Here is a 21,467-nt window from a genome sequence, read left to right on the forward strand (position 1 = left end):
TTAACCCGCTTAAAAATAAAAGGCAAAAGTGAACAGACACATATTACCTTTCTAGAACTACATGAATTCAAAACAAAAGTTGCAGTCAAAATATTTATTCTTTTCCTTAATTGGGTTAAATGACAATACAAATACTGTGAGCCTGCTTTGTTTCTCACATACTACACTTTAAATGTTCAAAACTTTGTATAAAACCACACATGACCTAATTTCTTTCACAATGCCTACTATAGAAACCTCGATCTAATTGTATATGTTTTGAAATAAATTCTCTCCTTAACCATTATTATTACAGATTTGAAAAGGCTAGTTACAACTGCAACAGTAATATCTATCAGGCTCTTAGTTATAAACAAACACACAGGAAGAAGAAAGGAGAGAAGGGACTAGGGAGAGAAAAGAAGAGATGTTCATTTATATTGTTTCCAACTGGTACCAACCAGATCAGAGTACCACTGTGGTGTGAGTGCTTCCTGAGTCATTAGGAAGGGGATTTTAATGTATTTAAGGGGAATAACCACGTCACACTAGCCAGGACTAGTTAAATCACAATATTTAAGGATAACAATTTTACATGAAGTACCAAAGTTTTGACTAGAAAAATAAATTGCTAAACAGAAACTTCCAGCTTTCTGTGGCTAAGAGGGTCTAAAAGCCTCCCTCGAACTTGAGGATAGGATACAGGAGACAAAAATACAGACTCATGAAACTACAGTGAGGCGGCAGGGAAAGTTTATTACCAGCCCAGTGTTCACAATGAAAGCCACAACTTCCAAGTCTTAACAAATCCTGAAGAACTGTCATTTTAAAAGATGTTAAAAAGAACATAAACATTATCCTGAATATGATGGCAACAACAACCGAAGCCTAAGTGTTCACAAGTGAAGGGGCAGAGCCACTGGCAGGACTCCTTCACCAGTGTCCCCTTTCATCACAGGCTCCCAGGGGTGCCATCCTTGTTATTTTAAGGCACAGCCCTGAAGATTCACAGAGCAGCATATCCACCATCCATGATCCCGTCTCAGGAATTTGCTTCCAACCGAATCAGGCTGCATCCACAGGAGAGAAGCAGACGCTGAGTCAGCAACACTGGGATTTGTTCTCTTTTTTCACGGTCTCCTCATCCAGTTTAATTCTGCCGTCGTTTTCCTCATTAGGGAAGCTTTGGTGGTTGGCAAGAATGTTCTCCACTAGGAACCGGGATGCTTCATCTATGTTTATGTTATCCTGTAGTGCGAAACAACCAGGATCAATTCTCACGATCAATATTCTTAGAGGAAAGCATTAGAGTATTACCAGGAACTAGGAAAGTTGGTCAGAGGGGGCATTATAAGTACGCCAGCTCCATCTCCTGCTCCAATACTGAAGTGTTTGCTAAGAGTTCAACGTTACTGAGTAATGTGACTGAGACACTCTTCTTTTTACAAAGGATCACTCTTTCTGATATTCTCGTTTTTTTGTGTGTGTGTGGTACGCGGGCCTCTCACTGCTGTGGCCTCTCCCGCTGCGGAGCACAGGCTCCGGACGCGCAGGCTCAGCGGCCATGGCTCACGGGCCCAGCCACTCCATGGCATGTGGGATCTTCCCAGACCGGGGCACGAACCCGTGTCCCCTGCATCGGCAGGCGGACTCTCAACCACTGCGCCACCAGGGAAGCCCTTATGTTCTGTTTTTTAATGTTTTAAACTTTTGCCACTGAGGTCCAATGAACTATCTCCAAGGTAAATGAGTCTTCATCCTGCTGCAAGTTGCCAGCCACATAAATGAAAGCACAGAGATAAAAAACAATGTTGTGGGTGTGATGCCCGTTAAGGATGCTCTAAGGAATCACCAGCTATCACAACGTTTGTGTGACTGATTCATAAGCTGTCATTAAATATATGATATGTAACATATAGCAAAAACTGTGCTTCTTTTTAAAAGTATTTAACTTTTCCTTTTAAAATAATTTCAGATTTACAGAAACGTTGTAAAAGTAGTAAAAATTCCTATATGTTCTTCACCCATATTCCTCAGACATTAACATCTTAGGTAACCAGAGTATAACTATCAAAATCCAGAAATTAGATGACAGAACTGTGCCAGCATTACTCTATCAACCCTGTTCGAATTTCATCAGCTGTCTCACCATCCTGTTTCTGATGCAGGTGAGCATCAGATGCATTTCGCAATCTGTCCCCTTGGTCTCCTTGAATCTGGAACAGGTCCTCAGTCTCCTTGCCTTTCATGACCTTGACACTCTTGGAGAGTCCTGGCCAGAGACTATCCCTCAGTTTGGATCTGTCTGATGTTTCCTTATCATTAAATTCAAGTCACGCATTGTTGGCAGGAATAAGACATACATGATGTGCCCTCTTCAGTGTATGAGGAGGCATACTTGCTTGAAGTCATGTCTGCCAGGTTTCTCCACTGAAGAGCTACTATTTTTCACTTTGTCCTCAATACAAATATGTAAATATCCTGTTTTTCACCATACCTTTCCCTACTCATTGTGGTATCAATTAATTTTTCCCTAGAACAATTATTACTGTTGTGTTTAATGGTGACTTTCTATTTCCATCATTCCTTCTCCATTTATGATTTGGAATTCTACTGTTAGGAAGAGCTTTCTCTTCTCTCCCATTTATTCATTTGTTTTTTCATATCATGGATTATTATTTTATTTTGTGTATTAAGTCCATTACAATAATTATTTTGTTGCTCCAATTGTCTTAGGTTTTGGAGCTCCTATAAGCAGGCTCCTGGGTCTTTTTGACGCATCTCCATCACTTGGTGAGCGTTTCCTTAGCTTCCGGCACCACAAAATATCTCAGGCACATCTTTACTGTCCTTGTCCTACTAGTCCTGAAATCAGTCATTTCTCCAGGGAGACTCAGTTCTTTTTATTGGATAACAGTATTTAAAAACCACATTCTAAGGACTTGCAAAGCTCACTGGTTCTGTGCTGTCATTGCTTCTAATCCTCTTCAGCAGACACACCTAGTAAATATGTATGTATCCATACACATATTGGTATCTGCTTCTATGTTTAGCTGTTTACACATATACGTATGTGTACATGTGTGTGTATATACATATACACATTAATGCAGAATTTATATATGTGTGTGTGTATATATATACATATATATTGACTTTTCCAATTCCAATCCGATACCGCGAGGTTCATTCTAGCCTTCTCCCTTATTTGTTATACCTTTCTCAGAGAGTGAGAACTCTGCAAGACCTCTGCTATTTATTCAGGTATCTTTTCTAGCACCAACACAAACTTTTTTTTACCTCCACTCCCAAGATAAGCATTAACTTTAATTAAAGTATTGATCTTTAAATGCCCAAATGTCCCTCAGTCCCCACCATCCCCATTATACCAAATAATTATAATCTTCTCTTATTGCATTTAATTGTTATTGATTAGGAACAGAAAGTCCCACATTGTAATTAGTCACACATTCTCATATTGGAAATCCATTATTTTCCATAAAGGTGAAAAGATGAAGCTCATGAATTCAAACTTGCCTTTTGGCTGTGTTTGTATCAGAATTCAGATCACTGGTATTCTAGCAGAAAATCAGATTTGAAGTTAGCTGCTGGCCAGCTCAGAAGCATAGGTATTAGTGACACTTGGGCAGTACTTTAAGCCTTGACTAAAATTTTTAACAAAAATTTTATATTACTGTTACTCTCTTGAAATACTCCTGGTTTACCACTAAGGAAATTTTGCAGTAGCTGTTTCTAATATATTCGTAGGAAGGCACAGAACATATGAATGTTTCTCTTTTCACCTCTACATGTAACCCTGTCCATAGATATCATGAAGCTGATGACTTATACAGTCTCAGGTGACAGGCCACACGATACTATTGTTTATGAATCTTCCTTCTAGACTCTGGGGAGAAATTTAGATTTATTACCTAAATGATTAATTCAAATAAAACCAGAAGAGGAAATTTTATCTGTAATATATTCATCTTCTCCACCAAATCTCACGCTCTAATAAACACTTACACATACCACTAATTTTTTTCTAACAAAGCTGGGAAGTAAAGCAAATCCCCACAGGTGCAGAGAGCAGACAGAGGGCATGGCTTCCAAAACAAGTGTCTCTATAAAAAGCCTTGCCTTCTGCAATCTCTTCCTTCCTGTTTGGCTAAGTGCTCATGCAGCAACTCTGGTCTCCATCTCTCTTCCACTACTACTTTTTATTTATGAAACTAAATTTTAAGATACTAGAATATATTTGTTTAAACAAATAGCCTTTAGCTTAGGAGTAAACACTTCTGTCTTCAGCAGACACTATTTTTTCCAATGACCCCACCATCACAGTATTTTCAGAGCACTTTTTGTGTAGTCTCCCATAGCTTTGCTTTCATTATTCTGATCATCAGTGGCAGCAAATAATCTTCCACTTTTAGGATGGGTTTCTGGTAAAGCTAAAAGTAACCTGGTAATAAGTAAGTAGGTCATTTGGAGAAACAATGCACTTTTTTTTTTGATATATACAAGAAATTCACAGAAGGCATACTAAAAGCTGGAACTGTGTTAAGATTATATCAAATTCATGGTTTTGAGTTTGCCATCACAGAATTTTGCTAAGAATTCATCACCCTCTCATGTCTGATTGTTATTGGACCTCTAAAGTGAAACTTCCAGTGCATATAAGCCCGCTCCAGCACAATATTTTGTGCTTGGTATTGTCATCTTTGCTTTCGTGTATATTTAGACTGTTAAGATTTTCAACAGCCAACGTGTTTTTGTTTTTCTTCAAAAAACATTTTATCCAGCTTCCCATAATGGCTGAAAGAAAAAATTCTCACTCTACTATTCATGAAGAAGTATGTCACAAATGTTGATAATTTCCTCTTGTTCAAATTTTCCTACACATTTGATCTAAAACTCTTCAAACATCATCTGAATACATCTTCTCTCTGACCTTTTCAATGTCTGTTAGTCCTGCACATGACTTACATCTTCACTAGGGACAACTATGTCCCTAAGTTTTACTAAGCCTTCTATAAAACTCAAAAATAGTTGTGCTTGACAATATACTTCATACCCCACAAATTCCAGGTACATGAAAAGTACTTCATTTAAGGACTCAAACTCATAGAAAATGTCATTTGTTCTTTGCTCTAATAATAGTCATTTTTATTTTAATGTAAAATCTGCCCTTCTATTCACCTCTCCACTAGCCAATTCTGAAAGCATTCCTGCTGCTGAGTGAAAGAAGCTATAACATATCCATGCTACGCTTCACCTTTTACTAGGTTTCCAACCTGTACTTGAAAGTTACAGGTCAGATTTACGAATTAACAGCAGAGCAGATAACAAACGCACAGCAGACCTCACCTTTGCAGAGGTTTCAAACCATCCAGTGAAGCCATGTTCTTTGCAAAACTGGTCCATCTGGGGAGTATTCTGGCCACTGTCTTTTTTCTGGTCACATTTGTTAGCTAAGAGGACAGCAGGAATAGGGTTGCCGTTTGGAAGATGGACTTTACTATCCAGATCATTTTTCCATTTTAAAACGGCTTCAAACGTGGAACCTCTCGATATATCAAAGACAATGAAAGCACCAACAGCTTCTTTGTAATATACTCGGGTCATGTTGCCAAACCGCTCCTGTCCTAGAAATAAGTATAATAAGAGGTTAAAAACTTATACTTCGGACAGAAGCGATATTTAGTTATAATCCTTTTGACCCTAAGAATAATGCTATAAACACATATCTGTCATTCCATAGCACCATAAACTGGTAGGATTGAGGACATACACACAGAACCACAAACCACAAAGCAGAAGCGGCTGATCATGTGGTCCGAGTACACAGTTACCCAGTTTTATGTTCTGTGCATGTACCCCACGTTCTCCATAAACACCCGAGATGACAGTTCGTAAAGCTACAGAGTCCATCATTTCCCCCTCCACTCTTCTTGGTCTAAGAGAAGAGAGGTACTAAAGGAAAAAAGAAAGTTGGGAGTGGGGGGAAGAGACAAGAATAGAAGAAAATAAGACTTGCAGGAAGGAGATAAGTGTGGTGGGTAAAATGCTAGTCAAAAAGATTAGGACTGAACATGAGATAAAGGAACTCATGTTCTTAACTCCTCTTTCCTTCACATCTCCAGCCAAACCCGCTTTCGATTCAAAATGCAAGACTGCTCTCCTCTAAGAAGGCAGACATGCAAACCCACTATTTTATGGTTTTCCCCTTTAATTTGGAATAGAGGGTGGGGTGCCAAACTAGTAAACGTACAGAAATCCAGAAGTTATAAAGAGCTATTAAGCTCTAGTGGCTTTTGTTTTGTTCATAGAATCACCTATAAATCCCTTCAAATATTTCTTTTTACCAACCATGGTAAAGCATATTCAAGTCTGTATTCATATTAACTTTCTTGTTAAAACATAAGAAAACCAGAAATGTATGTGGCAAGGCATTTTTGAGGAGGACCTTGTGGCTTAGAATATCCCATTTCCTTAGGTTTCAGAGCCAGGATTCGAAGCTCCCTCAGCAGCAGAGCGTGTGCTTTCTAACATCACCATATGTGACAAATCAAAACAGTGCCAATTACACTGTTAAGCAAATGAAAAGTGAAGGCACAAACTGGGAGAAAAAAAATACAGATCCTATATCTGATTTTAAAAATTCGTACTCAGAATATAAAGAGCTCTCAAAACTCCAAAGTAAGATTAAAAAAATTTAATAAAGTAAGCAAAAGATTGGAACAGTTTACCGAAGAATTTATATGATGATAAATAAGCATAAGAAATTATGCTCAAAATTATTAACCATTGGGGAAACGCAAATTTAAACCACAATGAGCTGATCCTTTATTCCCACAACAATGGCTATAATTAAAAAGTCTAACTATACCAAGTGTTGGTGAAGATGTGGAACAACTGGAGCTCTCATATACTGCTGGTAAGAATAATACTTTAAAATAGTTGGGAAACAATTTGATACTTTCTTAAAAATGTAAACATATACCTACCATACAACAAACCCATTCCATTCCTAGGTATTTGCAAACAAAATGAAAAAACACACGTCTATAAAAAGGCATGTTCATGAATGCTCACAGCAGCTTTATTTTTAATAGCCCCAAACTGGAAGCAACCCAAATGTCTATTTACATACTAATGAATAGACTATGGTATACCCATACAATGGGATACAACTCAACAATAGAAAGGAAAGGAACTATGGATACAAGTAACAGCATGGATGAATCTCAAAATAATTATGCTGAGTCAAAAAAGCCAGACCAAGGAGAGAATAGGTAATACTATGAGTCCCTTTATATCAAATTCTAAAAAATCAGAAACTATAGTGATGCAGTAAGAGAAAGCAGATCAATGATTGCCTTGGGCAAGGCAGGAGGATGGATTACAAAAGAGCTATTAGAGCAGATAGCTTTCAGGTGATGAAAATATTTGCAATCTTGATTACAGTGATGTTTCAAAAGGGTATACATATGTCAAAACTTATAAAATTGTACAGTGTACTGTATGTTAACTATACAACAATAAAGTTATAAAAAATAATACCTACCTCATATGGTTAAAGGAAGGGTTAAATGTAAACTGCCTGCCTGGATGTATTTAGGCAAACTATAGCTCATGGCCAAATCCAGCTAAATAAAATTCTAGAGAATAGCCATCCTCATCCGTTCATGTATTATATGCCTGTTTTCACTCTATAATGGCAGAGTTGCATAGTTGCAACAGAGAGTAAATGGCTCACAAAACCTAGAATGATTGCTATCAGGAAGTTTACAGAAAAAAATTTAATGATTTCTGTTCTAGGGGGTTAGGAACAGTCTATACCTTGAACTGGAAGTGGTATATAAAAATTCATGAAGGTATACACTTAAGGTCTCTGCATGTAGGTTATACTTCAAGTTCAGAGTGTAAAAAGCCACATCATAGTAAACACTGAATAACTATTAGCTAAGAATTATCATTAAGTGCTCAATAAATGTATTGCACGATGAAAGCCTGAGTATCCTTTTGTAAATCGTGCTGATTACACATGGCAAAGCCTTAAACTGTTAGCTAGTTATGTGTTGTGCCTTGCAGTGGTGAAAAGAGCCTGCAGAGGAAAATGAACTTGAGGAAAGCACAACTGTACTAGAGAATCGGATAGCAAGCGCCCAACAGTCAAGTTACCCCAGGAAATAACTTTCTCTGCCTAAATCAGCCAATTGTCTTTAGAGATCTTTAGGGGTCATCAAAGTCCCACCCAGCTCTCACTTCTGATGTTTTAGGTTTCTATATCATAAATATAATGCTAAAATGATTTTCTAAAGATTCTGCAATCACCAAATCTAGAAAGCAATGGGGATCATGGCCTAGCACCACAAGGCCAAGTCCATGCATTTGGCTTATTCTCCAAAAGAATAATAAAATATACTTCCTATTCTACTGAGTTCATAATCTCTTTTTTAAAATTCAACAGTAATCCATTAATGCTTCAGAGATATTCTCAAACTGGTAAAAACAAGTAAAAAATTAAGTAGGGAGTGGAGAAGATAAGATGACTTCATTTAAAATAATAATCTTAACATAAAATTAAAGGTTTTTCTCCAGAAACCTAACAAGGTGAAACCTAGATTTAACTATGCTGTTTTAAAGGTTTAAATGCACAGATTTGCTAAGCTCTTTCAGTTGTTAAACTGGAAAGTAAAGTAAACTTTGCTACTAGAGTATGAGTTGCATCCTGTATCTTTGGGTAATTTTAGCTATTCCTTTATTATTGTCTAAAACAAAGGATTCCAGTGGAAAACAAAACTGATGTTCATGAATATTCCATCCTCCTCCACTTCTAAACACACGGAGGAGCACACTGTTCTGACCCCACTAGATCAGTTGTGTCCGTGGACTAGTCCTGGCCGATGAAATGTGAACAGAAGTGTCCCTTGTCCTGCAGCAGCAAGGCTGAACCCCAATTTTGAGATGGTAGGGCCTCTGTTAGCCTGGGTCTTCAAGTGGCTCCAGTGAAAAATCCTCCTCACGTTCCTCACCATCCCTCCCACCTCTGTTCCCCACTGTGGACAAGTAAAAAGCACGAGAAATCATCATTTTAATGTTGTTGACCCCCCCCAACATAACCTAGTCTATCTTGGCTGGTACAACTCCCAAATATATTTTTCTCTCTTCTATCTAGATCTGATCTCAACTAAAAAATATGTATTAGGTTCCTCCTATGTACCAGGCACTGTGCTAGACACTGATGAAAATAATGAAACAGTGAATATGACCTTCAGGATCTCACAGTCTATTTGAGGAAACAGACAAAATGATACCATGATGTGTTGGGTATAATCAGGGATACAAAGAGCATATTATGGTATCAAACAAGGGGATGTTATTCATTGAGGTGAGTCTTTCTTGAAAGATACATTATCAAGAAATGCCATTCAAATGCTAACTCATCATGGAAATACAGTATCTTCATAAACTTTATTTCCATGCTGTGACTTTCAGGTTGCACGCCCATGGGGATGGCCAGCCTAGTCAAAGCCAAGTTAACTGCTCGAGGCAGTTTCCCAGTAGCTCTGAGTCATCCTCAGGAGAAACACGAATTCTCCTACTCCCCCTTTCACAGCACATCAGAAGTCAGCCCTTCCTAGGTTCAAAGAAGGGCTAAGGATCAAACTAATGGGAAAGACTTTCACATCCAAACTAGAATTGCATTAGAATTCCATAAACTCTTAGATTTTTTTTTTAATTTTAGAAAAGAAAATAAAAAATACTCTGAGGGGGCAGCCAATCAACCATTTTAAGTTTAGCCTGAGAAATCTTTATTATTCTAGGATTCTACTTTCCGGAAATACATATATAAAAGCAGGAGATTTCTGCCATGCTGAATGCTCCTGGATTGTGCCCTGTGACGGGAGCGGACTGGGTAGAAGGAGAAGTCTAGAGTTATTAAATGTAAAGACAGCTGCACGTGTTTTGTTTCATGGCGTGTGTGTATAGAGTTAAAGCGTATAGCAATATGGAAACTCAGCAGAACCTGGGAGACCTCCCTCTCACTAGGTCTGCAGAAGTAGTTCAGACAGGGTGGGGAGAATGCTAAGCAACACCACCTTCTGTGACCAGAGCTGTAATCTTCTCTTACGGGAACGGGAGGGACCACTTTACGCTTTCCCGACAAAACACTGTAACGGACAATACTGTAACTGGAAGATGACACTCCAGATCATCTAGTCCAACCTCTCTTATTTTATAGATGAGAAAATAAAATCCCAGGGAGATGACATTACTCAAATTTCTTAGGTTGACTTGTTATCAAATGTACTGTCTGATCTGTTACCCAAGTATTTTCTGGAGTATATATTGCTCCACATGGCCCTGTGCTTCCAAATAGATTCAAGGTACGATGAGCCTGGGAGTGACCTTCTGTAAGGACAGCACAGCCCTGCTACAAAAGTTACAGCCTTGCTCTATGTCCCCTAGTGCTTTACCACAGCAGATAAGGAAGTGCCCCACTGCTGACTGCATTAGTTATGCTGATTCTAGGGACAGGGTTTTTCATCCATACTGCTGTGGACACATTGCCTGAATATTCCAAATGGCTCTGAAATGCGTTATCCTTTAAAAGGATGTGTTACTTCCTTCTCTAGAAGAAGGAACCCTGATTATAGCTAGATAGCTTGGCAATGAGAAAGGGAAAAAAAGAGCACAGTGCTAGTCATCTAGGCTCGAAGACATTTAAAAATGCACGACTTTGTACATACTGAAATGGATGACCTGTAAGGTATATATGCTGGCAAAAGGATTAAAATGCTTATCTAGTATTTGGAGTATCCAACACTAATGGCTTTGAAAAGGAGTTGAGATAATTTAATACATTTCCAGGAATACATATTCCAATCAAGGAAAAAAACCCCACAAAACAGTGTACCTTATCTCTTTATAGCGCATGCAAATTTTCAAAAGGGAAGTATTTCCTCTCTGATTTGAAAAGTACTGCATTTTGAACTGCTATCAGAAACACACGCCAGAGATGCTTTCTCTTATGATTTTAATCCCTGGTTTTATTTTTTTAAACGTTTGTCTCAATATTTTATGTTCATGCCCCCATTTGATAGATAATCTAAATGTCTCTTTTTTTTTTTTTTTTTTTAAATTTATTTATTTATTTTTGGCTGAGTTGGGTCTTTGTTGCTGCTCGTGGGCTTTCTCTAGTTACGGCGAGTGGGAGCTACTCTTCCTTGCGTTGCGTGGGCCTCTCACTGCAGTGGCTGCTCTTGCTGCGGAGTACGGGCTCTAGACACGCGGGCTTCAGTAACTGCAGCACTCGGGCTCAGTAGTTGCGGCTCACGGGCTCTAGAGCACAGGCTCAGTAGTTGTGGCGCACGGGCTTAGTTGCTCCGCGGCATGTGGGATCTTCCCGGACCAGGGCTCGAACCCACGTCCCCTGTATTGGTAGGCGGGCTCTCAACCACTGCGCCACCAGGGAAGCCCTAAATGTCTCTTAATGTTATTTGAAACTCAAAATATAAATTACACAATGAAAAATAAATCTGAGCAACAGGACAATTAGTGCTTAGCTTTTCAAGTACAAATGCTTATGTTTTCCCACCTACTAAGAATTATTGAGCTACATATTCTTGCTCAAGGTGACTGGGAGAAAATGTATAGTTTCTAGTTAGTGCATATAAAGTCCTTTAAAAACAAATCCTTAAAATTCAGTGTGCATTTCAGAGATGAAGCGCTTCTAACAAGCTTGTGTGGGTGGTGGGTAATAGATCAAGACCCAGTCAAAATTTAATTTAAGTCCAGTCATTGGTTCTAGAAGGATAATTATCTATCCACTAAAAATTTTTACAGCTTGATACAAGTAATAATGTGATGCCATAATGGGTCTTGGGTTTTATATGTAAGAGGTTACAATTTGTAGTCACATAGGTTTTTGTTATTTTTTAGGGCATCTAGTTAATGACTCATTATACTACTACTTTATAAAGCCCTTATAAACGTGCCCCAGCATTACACTTAAATATCTAACATGCTAAAACTATAGGTATTGTTAGAAGAAAAAAACACTTTCTTACATTAAAGAACTACCATAATACTGACCAATAAAACAATGTAACTAAAAAGAGACCATATTGCTAGTTGCCCATTTCCCCCCGACTGGCTTATGCAATTTTCCACACAACAAGTGGCTGTATTCTCCACAGATAAAACAAGTCTAAAAGCTAATGCATCAAATTAGCACCACATGAGTTTGGATTTGATATGTACTGAATTTCATATTTTAATATTGTACCATGAAGAAGGTAAAGGGAGTCACATGATTTTACACAATACCATTCATTTGTCTGGTTTTCCTTTTTATCATGTGTAGATGAGAGGGAGATAATATAACATGACAATGAAACCTCTGGAATGAAAAATATCTGGATCCATGCCCTAACTCCGCAAGTTACAAGTGTACAGACCTCAGGAAAATCCCTTAATCTTCCTGAGTCTCAGTTTACTCAACTGTAAACCGAGAATCATTCTCATTTCTCCAGATTATCATAAGTATAAATGAGAATAAAAGTAAACCGAATGACAGTGACTATAAAACAGCCTTTAATAAATGTTAACTGTTATTATGTGAGAGGGTCAAATACCAAAATTTCCTAACTCTGGGATTCTATCCTTACATTTGGAAATATATTTCCACTTGGAAAAATAAGCTTTACAGGGGAAGAGGCAAAGCTGCCATTTAAATCATGTAGTACAAAGCACCATTTTTGCTCATACCACATTCTGTCAAGCAAAAGAGTAACAAAACTGAATAAAGAAAAAAATTCTAAATACCTAAACTAAAAGGAACACAAACTCCTTTTGAGATGGTAGCAGTATCACTAAGTAGTCTTCAAAGTTACCTATTCCCAAATACACGCCAGTTCAGAGTCTGGATTTTTCTTTTTGCTAATTTGAAATGAGCAGCCTTCTGTGGTATTTAGGTCCCAGTGTAAGGTCTGTTTTTATTCAACTATTTACATCTTCTGTGGTGACTATGAAAATAACACCTGACTTTAATCAATTTAAAGGAAGGGAAAAAAAATCAAAATATCTTTTTGGTTTGTGTCCAAAGTCATAATAGTTTTAGAAGTTTGAGGTATCGGCTTTTTCCTTTCTTAAGCATTAAATGAGAGCAAGACATGTGCCACCTCTGTCCTGTAATTTCTCGTCTCCTTACATCACCTCTTGAGGAGCAGGTGATATGAAACAGACAGGAGCGTAGGGGTCAGGGAAGGTGAGTGTGAAGGAGCCCGGGGAACAGCAGGCCTGCTCCGTGGAGCGCAGTGGGAGGGCAAGTCTGTTGGCAGCATGCAGCAGAGCCAGGACAGAACAACTGCTCTCAACTTCAGTATAAATCAGACTACCCATGGTGCTTGGCCAATCACACATTTCCAGGCCCTACCTCTAGGAATTCTGATTTGGTAAGCATGGAGGATCGCTAGTTGCCTCTCCGATATCCCTTCACAGAATTTTATTTGGGAAAGCAATGTGTCCAATTTAAAAACAAACAGAAAAAGCCCTGGTTTTCTAGCTGCCCTTGCAGCAAGGCATGTGTGTCTGACTGGACCACAAAGACAAAGAATATGGCCAGGGAACAGCTGAGTGGTGAAATGTCAGCTTTGGTCCAGGAAGAATGAATGGTTCTGTTCACCAGCCATGGACTGCTCAACTACAGACTTAGTAGGTGAGAGACTTCTCTCTTGTTAAACCATGATGTTTGGGGATGTCTGACAGACGAAGCCAATTCTGCTTAGAGCTGATGCTAAGGCATCTGCATTTTAGGCACCTCAGATGAGTCTGACGGAGGAGGTACCATCTAATCACACTAAAAACCCCAATATATTCAGCTTAACTTCAAAGCAATCAAAAATCACTACGGGAGATGCTTAAGGAAAATATCTGGGTAGAAGTGAGTGAAAAGAAGGGGGAAGAAGAGAACGTAAGATCATCTGTCAATTGGAAAGACCAACAGAGAGCCTTAAACTAAAGTCCTGCTATCCATTTATTTTTATGCGGTTTGTCTCTCTCAAAATAAGAGTGAAGAAATCGTATGTTTCTGGCATTGATTGCAAAAAGTGCAAAAAGCTCTTTTGAAAATGTAATTGAGTAGAATTCTAAAGCAACTTTTTCTTGATCGTTTGTCTCACCCTTCAGAAATCTCCCCACATATGTCAGCACTTTTTTCACCATCCAAGAGAAGATCTCTACAACCATAATACAACTTAAACTTGTCAACTTAGCCCACTCTCTATTACTTAAGTGTTGATTAAATGTGAAATCCTCACTATTTTGAGGATACGCTATTCTTGGCCTCCAAGTCAAAGGCCTTCAAAGTTTTCTTCTTTGGAAGAGTACTTTCTCTCATCTCTCAATCTATTTTAATAAGTGCTTAGAAATATGTATTAATCAGGTTTTTTATTTTCTATATTTTAGGATGCTTTGACATCTTGGGGCCTTGCGGACCAGGGGAGGGACTGCCCCTCTTAGGGTTAGCTAGTTCTTAGAGAGAGCAAACAACTTGCTGAGAGCATGTCTTTGATATGCAAACCAACCAATCCTGAGTCCTTATCCTCTACCCACTTTCTTTTTCCAGGCTCCTGCAGTCCAGGACATTATCCTCCTGCCCTGAATCACCCCATGGCCAGGTACTAGACAACTAGGGACCATCCCTATAGCCCAGAACAAACTCAGTCTCTCAAACTATCCAATCCTAAGCTTGCTCAGCCTGCCTACACTGCCTTGTCCTTTCCTTCCTGCAAAAACCACAGTAAAGGCTCAGCCCTTGCTTTGCTTTCTCCGAGCTCCTTCTGCCTCCTGAATGACCCTGGTGCTTCCCTACACGGTCCTGCATGGTGTGGCATGGTCCCTCCTCTTGGGAACTATGAGTAACAAACTATTTCTTTCAATGGCAATTGTCTCCTGATGTGTTGGTCTCATCACACTTGAATAAAAACAAAATCTTGAGTACAATTTAAAAGGGAATAAGAATCATTAAAATTTATATATCAAAAGCTTAAGAAAGTTGGAAGGTCAGGATAACATATACATGACCGATCAAATTTCTCCTAAAATATATCTGAAAATAACATTGCAGCCCTGGAATAACACATGGCATTCAGGCTCAATCCATGAGATCAGAGTAGACCTGACAAATATCTGTAACTGTTACCTTGCTTTTCCAGGGTGTGCTCGGCAACCATATACCAATAAAAGAGCTTTGTTAACTTCAGAGAAGTCCACAGTTTAGAAACAGTCTTTCAAAATGTACAAAATAAAGTGATGCAGCCAATCAAAAAGTGTCTGCTTTGGAAGCAGTATGCTTCATAATTAAGTATAAGAACTGGAAATTCTGGATTGATGACATAAAGAGACGGTAATTATTCAAATATGAGTCATATGCTCTAAAACAGGGATGACCAGAACATTTGCAAATTTAGAGAACAGTTAACGCTACTGTTTTGAATCCAGTGAACCAAAAATCCACTGTGCTATTTGACAGAGACATGAGTCCTGTCTCTGTACGGTGCCATGCCGTGGATTACCTGTGTTTTCTTGGTCAACTTACCAAACCTCCCTGTATTTACACCATGGGGTCTCTGAAAGCCTATAATGCAGCTCAAACAACAGAATGATTAGGCAAATGGCTGGCAGCCAAGTACTTCTTATCAGCACTTGGCTGTCCCTACCTCTAACCTCAGCACCTTTTAGCTTACTTGGACTAATTGAGGCAACTAAGAATGGTAACATACTCAAAAGGAGGAAAGGCAACAGGCATATCATTATCAGGGGAATTTTCATGTGCGATAACACAAATATGTTGTTATGTTGAAACTCCTGTTGCCTGGGCAATTGTGAAAGCACAGTCCATACTGGGGCACCCAAAGGTGTGTCAGGACTCACGAACTGAGGAAGATTTGAAGATGTAAAATGGGACAGTAGGCTTTGCTTGTAATTCAGCACAGAAATTGAGCCAGAGTAAGGCTGAAGATGGCAAGATTGTACGGGTCAGATGTAATAAGGATTTTCTTTAATTCCTTTAAATGAGTTATTAAGCAATCGGCCCCCAATAAGCCCTAAGACAGTTACTGTAGTACTAAGACAGAGACTACAAATAAGAGACTAATTCCTCAAAGCACCACTTCTTCATATTTAGAAAAAAAAACTTGAATATTAATACTCCCTGACTGACAGATACTCTGAAGGTCAAGAAAGCATCAGAGATAATATTCCAGACTCTTGCTCATGAAGAGTTGGAGGGTTATCAAAGAAGACAAGAAGAGATCACTAGATATAGTAATTGGCAATATGCAAGAGAGAACAAGAAAGACACAATCAACAGTCTATTTTCAGATGTGAATCAAAAAACAAAAGTGAATCTAACTGTGGTTTATATAATTTATAACGTCTTCCAAGCATGCATTTTATGCTTTGGTAAACAATATTTACATGAATTCAGAATACGTTGGTCCTGATTTGTTCATTGGCCCAAAGGTGTATTACTCAGATATGTATAAAGAAATTTTGATCCTTAAAAGTGAAGGGTGGCAGAATAGCCCACCCCACAAAATGCCACTTTGGCATAAGAATTATTTGAACTAAAGGCACTTGAAAAACAGCAAGTGCACGAAGGGTGCTCTAATCTCCCCTTCTTCTTCCTTAAATGGGGAGATAAGACTCCCACGTGAAAGATGTCCTCCCTATACCGGAAGGAAGGAAACATTCTCATCACCAGAGAGGGGGAGTCAAGCTGAGAGAATTCTATAGAAACAGATCTTGTTAAAATAACTCTTATCTTCCTTTAGCCTCCCATAGAGTTTGGTTATTTTTCTACAATTGCCTCTCTTTGTTCAACCTAGTATAAAAGCATTTATACTAGGTTGAACTTTTTGGGGTCTTCCTTTCCTTATAAAGTCTCCTGTGTCACGTAAAGCTTATATTAAATAAATTTCTGCTATTAATCTGTCTTACATTAATTCTCAGGCCCAGTTGAAAGCTCTAGGAGGGCAGAGATAAAATTCTGCCTCCTCTACAAAAACAGTGAATACATGAAGAGTGAATTATATTAGATTAGATCTAAATGGACAAACTTAAGAAAAAAGAGAGATTTAGCCTCGACCAGCCATTCAACCTACCTGGAAAATTCTACAGTTGCTAACAGGCTTATAATAAGTAGTGGGCCAAATACTAATTCATCTATAATACATGTTAAAAGGAAGGTCAGATGCTGCATCCTAATTCAGTATGCATTAGGTAACCTCTCTTCAAAATCTTATCAAAGACTTCACTATTTTAGTATATTTCAGTATGTATTGAGCAGCAGTCTTAAAGCAGATATGAAGTAAAAGACAGCAATTGCCTAACACAAAAGTTATATTAAATTGCATCTATATTTTAAAGCTACATTCATTTGATGTAATAAGGGTTTGTAAGGCCTGTACCCAAGAGTCACTACGGTTCTCAATTTGAAGAGTTTAGCTTAAACTGCCTGGCCACATTTACAGAAAACATTTGGATAACTCCCGCCTCTCACACTTGCCAAAGCTTTCAAGTATAGAGACTTGACATAATTTCTTTAGCACCTTTCCCATCTCTAAAGCAACAGCAAAAAAGCTACATAGTAATAACACCACACCTCAAGTTAGTCATATCAAGTGGCCAGCTCCACCTACTATTTTGCCATCAAGGACTATTTCCCTCCTTTGAGAATTAAACATGATTCAACTTTGTTACTACATAAGGCAAATATGTTTAGCCATGGGGAACTTTTTGGAGTGACCTTCAATTTGCCTTCATTACACCATTACTACTTAATTCAAATGGTATGAGCCAGGATTCACTAGTAGCTCAAATATTCAAACCAAACCTAGTTAATGATGTAGCTCCCTAAACCTTAAGTTAAAGCCACAATATTTTTGCTCTTAGTTTCCTTACATATTAACACTGAAAACCTTATTTAAAAGATGAGCCTAATAATTTCCAATTATCTCATAAGTTTACCTCTAATCTTGATAATTGCTGGTGTGTACTTGCTGGATGGAATCCCTTTTGGAGATCTTAAAGGTCTGCTTTCCTTCCTGGAAAAGCTCAAGCTTTGGATTTAGGCAAACGTGCAAGGATATTCCATCTAGGCCTCTATATACCAGAGTCTGGTAAAGACTGACTATGTCCCCTTTCTGGTAAAATAGATCTCTTCAAGAAGGATGAAAAAAGAGGCAAAAAAGAGGAAGAAAACTCCTACTCATGCTTTTGCTTTCCCAAGTCTCCAAATATAAGCTTTTTTCCTTGAAGCTTAAAAACACAGCTGTGCCGTAAAAATCTTTTATTTACCTGCAGTAGGACCCAAGCATAATTTAATCGCTAAATACCACATTATTTTACATGAAGAATAAGGCAAAGTCAACAATCCTCCGAGGCAGGGATTTAAAATCATCTTCATGGAAATTCACGGCTACACTGAAGATTCCTGCAGAATGACTATCACATGGTAAGGCAACCTTTAGAATCCATGACTTTGCCGAGAAGCAATACTATTATTCATAAGTGCTCTATGAAAAAGCAGGAAGTGTTTCGAAAGAAGCCTCTGGCTTCAAAAGATGACTTTTCAAACGAACTTTTGGTTTTCTGTAACCAACAAAAATAACAACAAAGAGCTGAGCCCAAGGCTGATTATCCCCCTTTCTCTGAGGTGACATACATCTATTTATTCTCATATCCGAAGTAGAGAAGCCTGTTCTTAAATAAATGAGTATGTAAGTTATAATTCTTCAATACCTTCTCGTATGTAATAAGCTGTTGATGACAAGAGCACTACCCAGCAGACAGACCTGTGTCCCTGACTCTGCTACCAGTTGGGTGCCCACACCTACAGGCTTCTGTTATGCAAGCGGAGGATGAAGGACGGTCTCTCCAACCCTGAACATATGCTCCCATCCGACTGCTCTAATGCAGACTGACCTGAACATGGATGATGACTGAACAGGGTAACTCTTGGTACCACTTCCATATTTAAATTTTCCCAAAGTTAACGTCTTTTTCAATGTGCACATCCCACCCACCACACCAGTCAGAGGTCAAGTTTTCATACATTAGAGCAAGGAGGGTATGTACCCTTCAAGCAGGGATGTTACGCTCCCAAATGACAACTGAGAGCAAATGCCAGGGAAATAATATATTGCGGTTGGGGAGGCAGGCGTGGGGCTAGGTGCTGGTTTAGGGAGGGAAGAGGAACATAAGCTTTCAAGAGAAACTTTCCCAAATCTTCGCCTGGGTGGCCTGCCCCAGGGATGAGAGCACGTTATATGAAGAATGGGGTTTTGCCCACAAGGAAGTGTCTCAGACCCAAGGTGGGTGATGAAAAACCTTCCGAAAAGGAACCTGGTTTCTAGTCTTGGTTGTGTCACTAACCAGGAACATCACTTTGGGTAAGTCGTTCAACCACTCTGAACCTCAGTTCTCACCTGTGAAACGTTAAAGCAAATGAGAGGAGCCAGCCCCCTCCCTTCGCTCTTCCTTGTCAAGATTCAGAGTTAAACCTGGGGATAAGATGGGAATAAAGACACAGACCTACTAGAGAATGGACTTGAGGACACGGGGAGGGGGAAGGGTAAGCTGGGATGAAGTGAGAGAGTGGCATGGACATATATACACTACCAAAAGTAAAATAGATAGCTAGTGAGAAGCAGCCGCATAGCACAGGGAGATCAGCTGGGTGCTTTGTGACCACCTAGAGGGGTGGGATAGGGAGGGTGGGAGGGAGACGCAAGAGGGAAGAGATATGGGGATATATGTATATGTAGAGCTGATTCACTTTGTTATACAGCAGCAACTAACACACCATTGTAAAGCAATTATACTCCAATAATGATGTTAAAAAAATAAAATAAATAAACTTGAAAAAGATTCAGAGTTAAAACTTCGGGAAAAGCCCCCGTGGCCTTCTCACCTCTGGTCAGGTGAGAGCGCCAGAGCACAGGGCCTCCCCTCCATCTCTTAAAAATAAGACAGCTCTCCACACACAGCTGAGGCATCTAACCAGGGTTACTCATTTATGCATTTATTTACCTTGTCCTGCTTTTAAATTATTCGACTACTACTGCCTGTTCCACTGTCCTGATTCCCCTGGAGTCCACGCGACCACATCCCTTTCCATCTTTCTAAGTAGTTTAGTCCCTTTCTTCTAAACTGACACGGGCAGGCGAGTTCGGGCAGAGGACAGAGAAAGAAGAAAGGAGACCGAAAGCAGACTAGCGGCCCCTGGCTCCCGACGGCTGGAAACCCGGCGGGCGCCTCTTGCCCGCCGTGGGGTCCCCGCGCGTCCGCGGCTCGGGCCACACACTTACCCGCGATGTCCCACAGCTGCAGGCGCACCAGCGTCCTGCTGTCCCAGTTGAGGACCTTGAGAGCGAAGTCCACCCCGATGGTGGCCCGGTAGTGCTGGGAGAAGAGCTGGTGGACGTAGCGCTTAATGATGCTGGTCTTGCCCACGCCAAGTTCGCCGATGACCAGCACCTTGAAGAGGTGCTCGCGGGTCTCGGGCACCGTGGCGGCGGCCGCCCCCCGGCCCGGGTCCCCGGCTCCGCCGCCCGCCATGAGCGCTCCGGTCTCGCTCAGCCGGCCGGCCGCTCTCGGCAAGCTCGGGCTACGCGCCGGGGCCCCCGCCCGGCCGCGCCCTCCCCGGACGCCCTGGGAGCCCCCGCCGGCCGTCGAAACTTCCCCGAGGCCGGCTGCTCTCCCCGCCGCGCTGCCGCAGCGCCTGACCGGTCACAGGACCCGGAACCCGCCGCCGCTCGCAGCCCGCGCGGGGCGGGGGAAGGGCCGGGGGCTGGCGTGGCTAGGGAGACCTGGGTGAGGAGGCCTCTGCACGCTGCTGCCTGCGCTCCCGGCGGGCCGGCCCAGAACTCGGGGCACTTCCTCTCCTCGGGCGTCCCCTCCTCGGGGCGGCGCTGAGCTCGGCCGCCCCCTGCTGGCCGCGGGGGAGTCGAGAACCCGGGGCCGACGGCTAGCGTTCCCAGAGCCTCGGTGAGCACAGGCGGTTCAAGGTCAGGCCTCCGAGGCCGGCGGTGAACGCCCCCGGGGCAGAGCGCGGAGGGGTGCCAGGTGGTTGTCCTGGGGGCCGACCCCAGCCTGGAAGGCGCGGGCCTGGGAATCAGCCTCCTTCCCTGGCTCGGCCACGAGGGAGTTTAACACCTGGAGATCATTGTCTTTGATCTCCAGCGGCCCACTTTAGAAGTAAAAAGAGTGGACGGATGACTCTGAACTCGACAAAGGACTGAAAACGCTTTTGTATAAACGAACGAGTGAGTCTGAGGAAGAAGACACAAGGTCTCCAAAACGATCTTGTTTTACTTCCTCAGCAAACCACAAAAGCCTTTTTAAGTGTTCCGGTGGTAGAGACTCTGAGACAGATCCTAGGAATGGACTGAAATACAGTATTGAGGACTTTTATT

General features: G+C 40.6%; 1 protein-coding gene across 1 annotated transcript; it reads right to left on the minus strand.

The window, feature by feature from the left end:
* Positions 1–722: 722 nt before the first annotated feature.
* Positions 723–20,833, minus strand: RAB32 (RAB32, member RAS oncogene family). Its single transcript, XM_065889086.1, has 3 exons — positions 20,361–20,833; positions 5,347–5,624; positions 723–1,227 (listed from the first exon to the last, which is right to left on the minus strand). The coding sequence occupies exons 1-3, from the start codon at positions 20,608–20,610 to the stop codon at positions 1,081–1,083; spliced, it is 675 nt and encodes a 224-aa protein (XP_065745158.1). The 5' UTR covers positions 20,611–20,833; the 3' UTR covers positions 723–1,080.
* Between the last annotated feature and the right edge of the window lie 634 nt (positions 20,834–21,467).

The sequence above is a fragment of the Phocoena phocoena genome, chromosome 12 (genome assembly GCF_963924675.1).
Source record: "Phocoena phocoena chromosome 12, mPhoPho1.1, whole genome shotgun sequence".
NCBI classification, from domain to species: Eukaryota; Metazoa; Chordata; class Mammalia; order Artiodactyla; family Phocoenidae; genus Phocoena; species Phocoena phocoena.